Source organism: Cryptomeria japonica, chromosome 7, assembly GCF_030272615.1.
Source record: "Cryptomeria japonica chromosome 7, Sugi_1.0, whole genome shotgun sequence".
NCBI lineage: Eukaryota > Viridiplantae > Streptophyta > Pinopsida > Cupressales > Cupressaceae > Cryptomeria > Cryptomeria japonica.
In genome coordinates, this window is record NC_081411.1 from 385,813,044 (window position 1) to 385,828,707 (window position 15,664).

Consider the following 15,664-nt stretch of genomic DNA (forward strand, 5'->3'; position numbering starts at 1 on the left):
AATAGGTACGGCTCCCATTTTGTCTTTATGAGCCTCATGAATTATGTTTTCCATGACTACTTAGATAAAAAAAAATTAGTATTTCTAGATGATATTCTAATCTACTCTAAAGATTTGCAAGAACACTAGGAGCATTTGAGAATAGTATTATAGAGGCTAATGGAACACAAGTTATATGGGAAATTGTCCAAGTGTTCCTTCTTCCAGCCTAAGGTGCACTATTTGGGACATATAATATTAGCCCAAGGTATAGTGGTTGGTATAATGCTTTCCAAAATACCCTAGAGAAAATAACTAATTTAACCAACAAATAGAGATTTTTTTTTTTAAATAATCTACAAATGCATCATGTTAACCTACCATTACACATATATATAAATCATAACATATCATGAATGCATAAACAAATTAAACATACCCATAATCTCATGACATAACACATAAGCGAAACAATAATAAATCTAGCATTCTTTCTTTCTCCTAGAGGACTTTAACATGACTACTTACTAGCAACAAAAAATAAACATATCCATATCATGAAACTTATAACATCCATTTCATTTAAGTTCTACTCAATTACTTCTTTCCTATCATGAGAATTATGAGCTATCAAATGCATACCTAACATAACCCCCTTACTCTTAAATTCATTTTAAAACACCAAATCAGATGTTCCTAATTTCTCTTTTAAAACCTTCTATCTTGTTAGAATCTTATTTCCACATAAAATATCTCCTAATGCACAAATATCTTATTCCATTAAGAATAACCATTACACATTTCATCAAGATTTTCATCCACATACATATGCAAAGATTATAACAACGACTACTAATCTTCTTTCCAATTAGGATCTCATGAAACAAGACCAATTCAAGAACCATATGATACGACATGAATGCACATAATCTAATAATTCAATTTCCTAATCCAACATAGGATCTAAATTTTATCATAATGAACACTCCATTACAGCATAGGCCATACAATGCTTACACTATCTCATCTTATTAAAAAGTCACAGTCTCATCCAATCTACATCATGTCCTAATGCATATGAATACAAAGCATAAGAGTACATAATCTCTTTTACATTTACAATATCATCATAATTACAATATACTATCTTAAATGCATAGGATTCAACTACACAACTATCTGCATAAATAAGAATCATAGAATCCATATCCATGCACACTAGCATCCAATGAAGAACATCCCAATAGAAGAAGGAATCAAACCACCTGACCATGTGGAGCCAAATAGGAACCACCAGCATGCTAGGATATGACACAAGGTTCCAACTAACACACTAGACCTAGGCTGACACCTAACAACCAAGGGACTCACATGACTTCCATAAAAGATAAACAACCAACAATAATAAATCGAATCACATCACAAGGCTACTAATAAATGAATAAACTCTTAGGGAAGTATCAACAATAAAGGCATAAGGATCATGGAAAAATGTAGGGAAAGAGTGTCATTGCATGCAATCACCATGGGAACCTATCACGACATCTTTGATACCCATGTGAAGCCATCTCAACCTATGCACAATCGAGGGAGTTTGGCTTACCTGGATCACCAAGGTCTACTCAACCATTCCCAAATCAACATAATCACCCCAGGGACATGATTTGAGGCTACAAAACCATTTATTATCTTATTAAGGTGATTTACCTCTACCTAAGCCACTTTTGATTAATTAATTATGTTATCACTTGTAATTACAAAGGAAAACTCTTCATGTGGTTCCTTGGCTGGTTTAGACCCTAGCAGTCTATTGCTCATGACCTCATTCCACACATGCAAGATCCCACTCTCTCTATCCATGGAACAATACCTTAGGGTGAACAAGAATCACAAAAACATCACAATAACATCTTGAAGGATCTCCCAAGAAATAAACACAGTCACAACATCACTGATACAACTGAAGCATAATCCATGAACCATACACCCATATGCAAAGCATGAGCCTCCACCAAATCAATAAAAAAATGGACCAAGGAAATACATGAGATCAAAAGATAATCCTAAATTAATACCAATCCTCAACAGTGAGGCATAATCATCCCATTAGAGATCTCATAACCATTCCTCAGCAGCAAGGCATTCTTCCTCTAGCTAGACCTAATCAACATATAAGAGATAACCTCAATGGTAAGGCACTAAAAATCTTACCAAAGCACAACTAAATAGTTAAATGATAAATACAATATCAAATGACCTCTCTTAGAATCCCAATTTATCACACAGAGCCTCTGGAAGACACTCAGAAATCTGGAAAGTGACCAAAATGGACAAAGCTATCAAACTAGCTAGTGCAAGGCAGTTCAACACACACATGGTGAATATTAGTGCATCCATGGCTCAGAATAGCATATCCAAGAATTATTTTAGCACATCCATGAAGTCTTTTAGCGCATCCATGTAGTTCTGTAGAGTATAGAACCTGAAATGCAAAAATGACTCAAACGAACAAACGGATTGACGAAACTACCCAGAATTGCTCATGGGCTCACAAAATGAATAGATAATACTCTTATAAGTTGAAAGAGGATAAAAATAATCCAAAGGAATGCTAAAAAAACCATAATATCTCATGATCGAAAACAACAACATTTCCTAGCACCTCCTTTACACAAACTTACTCAAACTTGCCCAAAAATCAGAATACAACTCCAAAACATGAAATAGGATTCAATGAAGACTTAATACACCAAAAATAAGGATAAACATGATTCCCTCAAATTCAAAGTGAAGGGAAAACCCATACCATCAAACATAGTGCACACAAGCATGGAGCAACATACATCATTATAGTCACATATACCTATCCCATAACACTTGAACAAGGAAAACACTGCTAATCTCTTCCCCTAAAAATATCATAATATCAAAATCAAATCCACAACAATCCATGAAAATAATCTTTTGAGAAGACATAGTGAATACTGAGCTTTTCTGGAAACCAATATGCATAGTAAAGTTAAAGCTCCAACCTAGAAAAATAGAGTGATGGCAAGAAAATTTGAAGTATATAAAATCCAATCTATCAAATCAAGAAAACAATCTTCAAATCCAAGCTCCAAATGCAAGCAAAAATCTCCCGGAAGCTAACTCGACATCATTCACAGAAAGCTCAATAAATAAACAATTAATTCAAAACTATAGAAAATCATCAACCAATCAAAATATTCTATAAAACTATATAATATACCTATCATGCACAATAATGAGGCAAGATTTAAAATATTATTTACTTACCTCCCACAACTTAGCCAATAAAGTAAAAAGGTAGGTAACGATTATATTATACCAGCTAACCATATAGTAGCAAGATAGTAATATTATAAACATTAGTAAATTAATAATAAATCAAACCCAATAAATAAATAAATAAATAAAATCCAACATAAATAAAATCCAATTAAATATAAAATCACAAACCATGTTAAATAAATAAACATTAATAAATAAATAATAAATACCCAATAAACAATAAATCAATAGATCAAATAAATCAAGCTCAATAACATTAACCAAGCCAATAAAAATAAATATAAAATAATCATCCAAATAATAATTAAACAATCAAACTGTAATATTAGTACTATATTAATCAAATATTAAATCAAATATTAATCACATACAATCACCTCAAGGCAACCTGACATAGGGTTGAACATCAACACAAGACTCTAGCCACCAACTTGCACCACAACACAAAACTAACAAGGTAGACAACTTAAGCCTAGAGTATGAAGAGGGAAACACATGCCATCTCTGACAACTTTCCATTGGGATAAGACATGCTTATACCTATGAGACCAGGTGGAGTCGATGTTTGGTACCTGCAAATCCTGCAACTATAGATAACACAAAACATATACAACAATATATATACACAGGAAAGTGAAAAGAGAATTGCAACATCATATTGTACTCGTGATGAGTGATATAACATCATCTCTTTCATGAAGACAGTCACACAACAATAGCATCAACTCATCTCATATAATCATAATCATGAAATGTCAGAGAGAATATCATTATAAAGAATGAAACAAGGAGCATCAAGAGAATGATTAAATCTAAAAGTATTTATCACATCTTCCCATAAAAAAAAGGAATTAGGGAGGGCCACTACAATTGGTCTAGCCAAGATACAAGCAATTTTAGATTGGCCTATTCTAAATAATGTGGCTGAAGTTAGAAGCTTTATAGGTTTGACAACAAATTATGTTGCCAAATGTTTTGAATGTCAACATGTTAAACTAGAATATTGTCATTCCATCAGAACCCTCCATCCATATTATGTGCCTTGTCATAAATGGTTAGTAATTTCCATGGATTTTATGATAGGTTGCTAAAAACTTGACTCCAACATGACAGTATTTTGGTAGTGGTTGATAAATTGACTGGAAAGTATCACCCATCATACTAAGCAATGTGAAGCATGATACACCAATTTTATTTAAAATATTTATCAAGGATGTCATTAGATTGCATGGGATGCCTAAGGTAATTATTTTTTATATAGATAAGTTATTTACTTCTAGGTTTTGGACCTCCCTTATGACCACCTTAGGTACCAAACTCAATTTTAGCACTCCTTACTACTCAGAAACGAATGGCCAAACAGGAAGAGTTAATCAAATTATGGAAGATATGCTCCAGATGTATGCTATGGATCAGCCCACTTAGTGGGAGGATTATCTACCTCTAGTTGAATTCACTTATAACAACTAATACCATTCTTCCATTCAAATGGAGCCAGTCAAAGCATTGTATGGAAAGAAGTACAAAATGCCTATAAGATGGGATGGTTTAGAAAATTGTGTAACTATTGGGTCAAAGCTACTCCAAGAATGTGACAATCAAATAAAAATTATAAGGGAAAGATTGAAGGAATCTTCAAATCATCAAAAGAGTTATGTGGATGCCAATAAGAAATTGAGAGAGTTTTCAATTGGTGACAATGTGGTTCTTCACATTAGACTTCATAAAAGCTCCATAAAGTTTGGCAAGGCTACCAAATTATCTCCACAATTCATAGGACCTTTTGAGATACTAGAAAATATTAGTCATATGGCTTACTGACTAGCTCTTCCACCATCCCTCTCTTGAATTCATAATATATTTCATGTATCATTTCTTAAGAAATATTGTTGACCCCAAGCATGTAATTGATAAGTAGGCACTATAGGTATAAGAGGTCAGAGATGTACACCTTGAATCACAGTTTCCCAACTAAACAATCCAACAAGTTAAGGTCCTTTGGGACCAATATGGGGAACAAGGAGCCACTTGGAAACATGAAAATGTAATTAAATTAGAATATCCATACTTATTTAATTAAGCCAATTTGGCTTAGCCCTAAGGGGGGGAGTATGTTAGATTCCCTAAAAAACCTAATTAACTTACTTGTTTGACCCCTAGTCTCGTGGTAATTTGGACTAGGGGTGTATTTGTTATTAGCTAAGTTAAGTAAACTCATGTGGATGTGTGGGTGTGATGGTTATGAATTTTTGATATTGGTATTAGTGAATATTATTAATATTATCATGTTCTATTAATTTAATGCTTAGATTATATTTTATTACTAACTTGAACTGAAAAATTTCTGGAGCTGTGTGAGATTAACAATTGCTTGTAGTTACTCAAGGTACAAAGTAAAGTGGATTCTATGATCCAATAATGAGAGATACAACGTTGGCAATGCCATGCTAGAATCTTTAACTCGTTAGTAAGTCTTGTCAACTTAAGGTTCGTCTTACCCTAAGACTCTAGTCATTTATTTAATCGCGACTGTTATTTTCTTTGATAGATTAAGGAACATTGAAATTAATCTTGACCTCTATTAATTGAAAGCATCAAATAATAATTTTTTTAAATAATAATTAAATGAATCAAATAAGTATTATACATAAATATTAAATATGTTAGTTGACACTAAGTATATCAATAAAATATAATATATAAAACAAATGAGCATAAATAGATAAATAAATAAATATTTGGAAATAGATAAAGTTATATTATGAATGAAGGAAAAGAAAAGAAAATAAAAATAAAAATAAAGGAAGGCCATTACTTATACCATCAAAGAGAAGGAAACAAGCAAAATATACCCAAAAGAATTAAATAAAACTTGAAAGCCACACAAGGAAGGCATAAAATAAATGAAGAATAGTTGCATGACCCAACCACAAAGACAAGAAGAAATAAATTAGTATGGCAGAGGTGATCATAGGGGATAAGAAAGAAAGAAGAAGGAGAAGAAGAAGAATACCAAGGCAAGTGAAGAAGTAGTGCCTTCTTTCTTAGTGCAAGGATCTATGCAATGCCTTATACCAAGTTTTCTTCTCAATATTTCTTCATGTTTCTTGTTGGCATTGATATTTGGGGTAGTGAATCAAAATAAAATGATTTAAAACACTCTATCATAGTTATTTCTACTACTTGTATATGTTTATTATAACGATAAACACAAGAAAAGAAAAGAACCAATGCCGACTCAAATATTTTTACCTTCCTATACCCAATTCCTCCTTCCAATTTTTGTTATAAGTCAAGATTGAGTTCAAGTTTGCATATCAACATGGGTTTTCTCCCACAAAATAAAATAAAATAATTATTTGCCTATTTTCCCCAAGATTTTTTTATTTCTAAGTAAATTGTTCTTGTTATTTTAAAACAATATGCAAATACAAATGGTGGCTATGTGCAAATAAATCAATGAAACCATTTCCCATCAATGTTAAGTGATATTGATTAGATGATAATTAGATGCTCAAGTGAATTTATATTTGATGAATGATAAAGGCCTTACTTCTTACTGTTGAACAAAGAAAGAGTAGCTAGTCAACACTTCAACTTGATTGGGAAAAGGTTTCATTAATTAAATAGAAGATATAGGCTTGTAATTTCTACCATTTGAAGTTTAAATAACATCTCATTATATTATACTGGTTAAATTAATACTGCATTATAGGCTATCCACCTATGACCAATCAACCACTTTAGATTCATGGCAGGTTGAAGCAAATAGGTAGTTGCCTCATAAATTGTATATTGCATTTAATAAGAGTTAGAACCATACGTTGAGTTTTGTCTCTTTTGTTGGAAGTCATGAAGTAACACCATATATAGTGTATTAATAGCATCTTATCAATTGTTTTGGGCAGCAGAATGAAAACAACATGTAGATTCATTAAACAAAATCAAAATAGCTTAAAATCAGCCCTTAGATTGTTGAGAAACATAGTCTTAATTATATAAATCCTATCTACTCATTTGAGAGTTCATTTAGGAAGAAAAATGGATGAACCATATAACTTTTGTAATGAAACTATAAATATGCATATTTGACAACTTGTTCAGAAGATTATACCATAAAATTAATAAGTAAACTTGAGGAAAAGATTAAAGGGAATGGTCCCTATGGATAAACATTATGTAGGAATCACTAAGTTAAAGTGAAATAAAATAGAAGTTTACAAAGTATATTTATATATAATAGAATGAAATTGGTTAAGTTTATGTTCACTTGGTTGCCTCTGGGGCAAGTAAGTCCTGTCTTCAACTCACAGTTAGCATTCTAGATAACCAACCAATGCTAAAAATTAGACTTAGAATAACTACGTTAGTTTTAACCCAATTGAAGGGAAGTAACAAGTAGTCAAGCTAGGTGTCTTTAGATTTATCAACTGTATTGGCTTCATTAGACAATCTTGGAACCTACCATATGTTGGAAGTTGGCATAATATCTTGGGTATAAGCATCCCAATGAAAATTTCATATTGTGACAGCTATAGGATTATTAAGTGAGCCATAGAAGAGGCTGGTTGAGAAGCTACCTCCTTCCAAATTAGGATTCTCTTTCCACTTATAGTGCTAAGCTATTACAGGTGTTGACTTTAAGGCAACTGATAGAGTTAGGACCCTAAGAGGGCATAGGTAGAGGATCATATTCCTCTAAGACATAGATTAGTCCTCCCAATCCAAGGTTATCATAGAAGGATAAATCCTATGACCCGCCCAAGATAACCTTATCCACTCAAGATTGACTTTATTTAAGGATAATTTTGTGCCTATATATTATTATTCATACCCCTAGTTAGTGGATAGATGTCGCTAGTTGCATTTAGGTGATGGATACCTACATTGATCTAGGGTAATTCGATGGATTTTTCCATGAGCATGTGGGCCTGGAGACCAACTGCATGTCAGTGATGTATGTCCTTGTTCCTTAGTCATCCAATGGACTACAAGGAAAGGAAAATTTCTAATGGGAATTAACATATAGAAACCCAAATAATCTCTTAGTGTGAAATGACATGTTTTATGTATTTGAACCTTGAGGTAGTCAACACCTTATGTGTTTGGTCTTTACAAGTGGACCAAACCAATGTCTCTCTCTCTCACCATGGGCCATGAAATCCAATTGGAGGGGTGGATAGGGACAAAATTCATTATGGAGGGTTCACTTTTCACCTCAAGGAATCCAAAGAAAATTAAAATCCTACAATACCTCATAGAGCTCATAAGGTATGCTTCCAAGTATTGTTAGTTGTTCAACTCCATTATCATTTATGATGTAAATAAATTATAAGTAGTGACAATATGATTGATTGTTACATTGAATGTATGTTACTTGCTATCATGATCTCATATATGGATTGTTGCAAATGTGAAGTTGATGGTATGTCAGTATGGTTGTCATTGATGTCAACATAATGATTATGTGATTCTATGAGGGGATTGTCTTCTGCATTTTTGATATGTTGCAAATGAGTTCAGGATGTGTTGGTATGTCGTTGGATATTGCCTTGAGATTCTATTCTTTCATTTTGGTGGTCCAAAAGTTGTGCATTAGAAAAAAAATTTAGTAATGATGGTGTTTTTCTAGTAGAGCTTGAAAAGCTTCACATTTATCTGTATTTCTAATTCTAATGATGATATTTTAGATTTATTTTATTCATATATTTAACTTTGGCATTGTGATTTGGAACGTGATGATGAGCTCCACAATCGTAGTTGTTGATATATTCATTATGGGTGCATTTTACCTCGAATGATTCTATTTTTGCTCTGGCATTTGTGGCATATGGATAACGTGTTGTTTTGATCGATGTTGTGTTGTGGTGTTGTCTAGTTCTCATTCATTTCCATTGTAGGAATGTTTAGTGTAGACCTATTTCAAATTGTGTTTTGGTGAATTCTTTGCTTGGCCGACTTAGAGAGGTTCTTAATTCAGGAAATTAGTATAAATTGAGGATGATTGTAATGTGAAAATGTAAAAAGTGATTGGATTGAAAAGGAAGATCTATTTTATGTGAATGTATGCGAGGTTGTGAAGTTTTGGTTGAGAAGTAAGATTGTGTGTTGTTGTTGTTTGGTATTGGAGGCTGCGAGCCAAAGGTTTCTTTTGGCGTTGCAGCATTGTGGTAGCTATGCTTTAGTGGTGGATTCTTTCTTTTTCTTTCTTCTTCTTCCAAGTAGTGAGCCTATCTTATTCCAGTGGTTGTAGTTGAGCAATGATCCCACCTACAATGATCATTCTAGTGTTGAGCCACCCTTTGTAAAAATAACCTTAACGAGTGTCGCCCTAATAGGTGCTTCATAATTGATAAATAGCATTCTTTGTGGTTTTTCCCTTCTTAGGTTTTTGCCTACATCCTTTCCTAATGTGTTTACATAGACATATTCTATTGGGACTACCTCTACACAAAATGTTAATAAATAAACATGTTAGTCATCGGGGCAATCCTACTAGTCAATACTCTTGCATACCTCCTTCTGTTAGCCTTCTATTTGTTTCCCAACCATCTCTTTTACCAACATGTTATAACATTCCACCTCCTTATTCTAAATCTATCACAACATTACACCTCCATCACAACCCAACATGTTTGATTCTAGCTATCCATTGAAGCCACTATCAATAACCTAGCTCAAAGTGTTTCATATTTACAACAACAGTTGGCTTCTTTAACCCAATCTAAGTTCAATGTTCCTAGTAGCTACCCCACTATCTAATGGTATGGTTCATGAAATTTCTCCTAAGAATGTGGAAATTCCCCAATTGGAGTTATATAATAGAAAAGGTGACCTCTTGACTCGTGTGAAAATATTCCAAACCTTGTGTAGTGATTTCTCTCAAGATCATCGACTCGTGCCAAAAGTTTTGCTTGTACTTTTATAGATAAATATTTGCAATGGTATTTCTCTTTGCCTCATTATTCTATCACTTATTTTTCACAAATGGATAATGCATTCACTCAATTACATCATTACCTTATGTTATGTTGAACAAGGTCTCAAAAATTTTACATCCCTTTTTGTTTTTTTTTTTGTTTGCATTAGTCATATCTCATATTAGCTAGGTATATCCCTGCACTAGCATGGTCAATAATGTTGTGATCCCTTGAGTCATTGCACTCTATAGAGTAGTCGATCTAGTATTTTAAGGTTTTATCTATTGTTGATCATCCTTGACTCAATACATGACATTATTACTCTTCCTTTGGTTTTACTTTTCAAGACATAGAGCTAGACTGCTACTACAGATGAGTTTCTCTGAAACCCTAGCTAACCTTGAAATCTATGTAGGGTTGTGTGGTGTAGGAATCACAACTTAGGTTTTGACTATTATCATTATTATATCATCTTCTAGTTCCCCTATAGTTGTAGAACACTCTAGTGGGGGTGAAATCAGCCATAATTTCTTTGATAGAGGAATTATTATATGCATAGATCTTTAGGGTGTTGTAGAAATGTCCTTTGCATCAAATGTTCTCTATTATTGTTTCTTATGCATTCTTTATGATTGAAAAAAGAAGGAACTCCCTAGACTAGTCTGTGAGGACTGAGCTACAAATTTAATGTTTATATTTGTTAGAGTATTCGGGTATTTATTTGACTAATTAAACAATATTTGTTTAATTATTTAAGTTCCCTTTATCTCTTTTACACTTAAGCTAACTTTAGGTGCATAATAATTAATTCTTTTATTAATTATTATGTGCAAACCTAGGTTTTGCCTTTTAGGGCTTCTTGACCTATTAAAGGTTAAGTTCATTCTTTTCTTTGTAACAAGAAGGAGGATTATTACATTTACATTTTTTGTGAATATTGAGCTCTCTCTTTTTGAGCATATTTTTGTGTATTTCTTTCTTCTGTGATTTGCTTCCTTGCTTCTCCTTGTAACAGGTTTTTTCAGCTTGCAGAGATCATTTGGGCTCCTATGGTGTTGTATTTTCTCAACTCCAATTTGGTATCAGAGTTTCAGATCTGCAACTACCTATTCTTGTTTTGAGAATTTTTGCATTAGAAGCAGATCTAGGGTTTCAGAATTTTTTTTTATGTACCTAGGGATTGGCCTTTCTTCTGAGAACTTTGGGCCTAAACCGACCTCACCATCATGCTTAGACGGCCCGAAAACCCCTATGGTCATATAAAATTTGACCTATTTTGGTTCTTGAGCCTTTGGGAGTATTTTTTCTCCAGATACAGGCCATACAGCCTTGGCACGTAGTTTGAGAAAAAATTTCAAAAAAAATATTTTTTCTTTTTTACGGCATGCAAGCCGGATTTTGATTTTTTGAAAAAAATAAAATAAAATAAAAAATAAAAAAAGGGGGCGAAGTTTTTTTTAAGCAAAAAAATCAAAAAAAAAAAATTGGGGGGGGCAACCCCACAGTACGCAGGGTACTGTGGGGCCCCCTACCTCCACAGGTCGCCACCGCTCGTCCGAGCCTTAGGCCCCATGCCTTCCTTGCTGCCTCGGCCCCCCCAGCACCCTTTCGTCGGCCCCTGTCGGTCCCCCCGACCGCTCACAGCTTCTCCCTGGCTCCTCGCTGCCTGCTAGTCCTTGACCCTCACCGTTGCGTCCGCACCTCCCCTGATGGCCCCTACCGCTGCATCTGCCAGCCCTGCTGCTCCCCTACGGCCTCCAAATGGTCCCTGGCTCCCACCGCCCGACGAACCCGGCCTCCCTGCATTGTTTTCCGGTTGCCGCGCCTTTCCCGGTAGCCTTGGCTCTACTCGGCGGCCACCCTAGCTCCACCAGCCAAAACCCCCCTATCGGACACCACCGGGCCTCCCTACTGCCTCTCGCTAGCACCTTGGCCTCGCCACCAAAAACCGCAACTCCGATCACCTCAGCTACCACCCGGACCAGCTCCGCGCCGCCGGCCTGCCACCAGAAACAGCCTCCTGACCACCGAAGCGCCGCCTGGGTGCCACTGCCGGCCACCGAAGCTACACTTGGCCGCCACCAGAGTGCCACCAGTGCCCCATTCACTAGCCACCTCCACTCGCAGAGCCACCAGACTACCCCTTCTTCTTGTTTTGAAGGGGGTTTGGTTTTTTGGTCATATCTTGGGCATACAGAGTCATTTTTTCGAAAATGAATAGGCGTCGAAAAGCTAGTTCCAAGACGGACCTTGTCATGTTGGTAATTTTTTCCAATTTTGTTGTTTGACTATGTTTTTTTCTAGTCAAAGTGAGGTCTTTTGTTTGCACTCCAAGGGACATAGAATAAGCATTTGAACTCCATTTTTTGAAAAAATTATATTTTTGGAAAGCGTGTGTTGTGTAATTTCCAGCCATATGAGTTTTATATCTAGATTCTACTCCATGCATATTTTATTCAGGTTTTTGCTTTTCAGCATTCTGGTGGATATCTTGGTTGTTACAGGTCCTGGGATCTTTTCTCTAAGTAGGATGTCTTAGTTTTTGTTGTTCTTTCTGTTTCCAGTCTTATTATCATTGTAACATTTTATTTATGTAAACGCACTAAGATAAAGTGCCATCATGCATTGTTTACTCGGGATCTTGCACATCTTGTGCCTTGTTGTACATGCACTCCTTATAAAGTGCCATGAAGGGGTTGATGTTTGCCTTGTTTGCCATCTACCTTTGTCCAGTGAGTGTTCCTTCCATGACATTTGTCTCATGATGTGTGTCAAGTGAGTGTTCCTTCCACGACACCATGTACTTTTCTCAGCACCTTTGATGTTCCTGGTTCTTCGTCATGCAATTCTTCTTGGCCGTTCTTTTCAGTGTTCCTATCCCTCTCCCTCTTCAGCATTATGGGGAGGTTTGTCCTATTGGTTCTAATGCTTATGTGGGTCAATTGATCAACTCTTTAGGCTTTGGTGTTTTTCATGCCATCTGTATCTTCGATTTCAGTTGTTTGCCTTGTTTGCCTTCTGATTCAAGTAGTGTCATTTGAGGGCACTCATATAGATTACAGTCTTCTCTACCTGGTCATGTTCTATTTCAGTGGAGGTTCTTCAGATCAATAGTTATTCTTTGACAGTGTTTGCAGTTTCTTCATGCTTCAGTGGTGGTCTTTTCCATCTCTTTTTGGAGTAGAGTTTGTTTCCCATGTGGTTTTCTCTATTTCTCCAGTTCATAGAGATTTCATTGTATTTGGGTACCTGATCAGGCCTTGTTGTCGGGACCCATCTTTATTGCTTTCAGTAGTTGTTCTAGGTTTTAGCTTCTCCCTAAGTCTAGCTTAAGGGGGGGTTTTAGAGTATTTGGTTATTTACTTGACCGATTAAACAATATTTGTTTAATTATTTAAGTTCATTTTATCTCTTTTACACTTAAGCTAACTTTAGGTGCATAATAATTAATTATTTTATTAATTATTAAGTGCAAACCTAGGTTTTCCCTTTTAGGGCTTCTTGACCTATTAAAGGTTAAGTTCATTCTTTTCTTTGTAACAAGAAGGAGGATTATTACATTTACATTTTTTGTGAATATTGAGCTCTCTCTTTTTGAGCATATTTTCTATGTATTTCGTTCTTCTGTGATTTGCTTCCTTGCTTCTCCTTGTAACAGGTTTTTTTAGCTTGCAGAGATCATTTGGGCCCCTGTGGTGTTGTATTTTCTCAACTCCAATAATATTTACTATATATATCCTTTTCTTTGTTCCACAAAGTTTCCATAAGTATTTCATTTGTTTTCTTGTGATTATGTCCTGATTGGACAAGATCATACCTTAGCCTAGTCGATGTGACTCAAAATTCTCATTCAAGTCTAACTTGATGAGGAACATATGGTCTCTTTGATGTATTTTCAATTATATATTTTTAAATTATGAATTCATTATTTTCTCTTATTTTATCCTCCTGAAATACTATCTATACTCAATCCTTGTTTATTCGCACTAGTCTACCTACATTCTCAATATGGTATAATACATTTTGTTTTTTTGACCTTAGATTAGCAAAAGTATCAATTGACTAAACACATTAAATCAATTTACTGCGGAATATTAGAATACTCATTATCCATATATATTTCTTGGTTATTTATTGAATACTCTGTAACAAATGCCTAAAATGGTAAACCACACCCATGATTGTCTCATGGTTTTCATGTACTTGGTTAAGTTTTAATTTAGCCTTTAGAAAAAAAAATAGAGGATGGCCCATACCATTTAAATTTAAATGTATAAATCACATAAAAGGGAAACATGCAATTATTTCTACATACACGCTTGTTTAGATTAGTTCCATATTAGTCTCTATGTATAGCAACAAGTCAAAACTCAAGGCTTTATGCACAAATATGTAGACATTTTTTTTATTATAAGAGGGAATTAACATTATCTTTTTAAAGAGTGATGGAGACATACATAATGTTAAGTTACTTCTCTTTCTTTTTTATTCGAACAACAAGTACATAGAAGACATTAACAAATCTGTTAACAACAATTCTACACGAGTTATTTGAGGGAGGTTATCACATCTATGTGTACAAACAAATACCAACTCATCCAACAAAGAACACCTTTCCTTTTGACAAGAAGGAAATCTTCATAGATCCACCTAACATTACATTTCTCTCAGCCACCCATTTACTAAATATTTATAAAACAACACACTCTCATTTCTATGCATGATGATATACAAGTAAGTTGATTTTAATCTAGGCTTTCAGAATGGATTGTCTTCTCCTATTACAACCATGCATTATTTAACTTGAGAGTTGTTAACCGGTCTTTCATTTGCACCTTAGGATGTCAAGGAATCTGGGTTTCTCTTCACAATAAGGTGTCTTCAAGTTACAACCTACACATAAGGTCAGCTACAAATGCCTCCAAGGCCAATGGGAGTTCACCTCCCAACCATAGGACTATATTGTAGTCTACCCCAGAGCTTGGGGGGACACCAAGGTGACCAAGTAACAAGATACATATAGCTTATAGTCACATTTCATAAAGATACACAACATTACAACATATTGCACCACTTGACTCTACCCAACCCAAAGGAAAACTTTCTACACAAAGGTTCTCTCAAGAACAAAAAATGGGGGGAGTAAGGAACACCATATTGTGGGAGTAGTAGGAAAATATAATACATATCATAAACACCCAAATTAAGCTTCAATAATCCTCCAAAAATCTCCATAATGTCACTATATTTAGTCACCATTTCCTCCTCAAATCATCATAACAATCACCCAAGGACAACCATCCCATGTAAAAAGTTTGAATGATTTCTCATACCCAAAATAAATCCCCAAGTCATTCCATGTAACAATTGTGCATGGGTGTTCATACCCAAAATAAATCTCCAACCATCCATGTAGAAAAATTGTATGGCTACTCATAACTAAAATAAATCTC

The 15,664-nt window shown here is 34.7% G+C and overlaps 1 protein-coding gene across 1 annotated transcript in view; it reads right to left on the reverse strand.

The window, feature by feature from the left end:
* Positions 1-11,880: 11,880 nt before the first annotated feature.
* Positions 11,881-15,664, reverse strand: part of LOC131856785 (uncharacterized) — a 70,355-nt gene continuing 66,571 nt past the window's right edge. The window contains exons 3-4 of the mRNA XM_059208708.1: positions 12,140-12,276; positions 11,881-12,072 (exon numbers count right to left, since the gene is read on the reverse strand). Coding sequence (XP_059064691.1) covers positions 11,881-12,072; positions 12,140-12,276 — 329 coding nt within the window. The remainder of the gene's footprint in view (positions 12,073-12,139; positions 12,277-15,664) is intronic.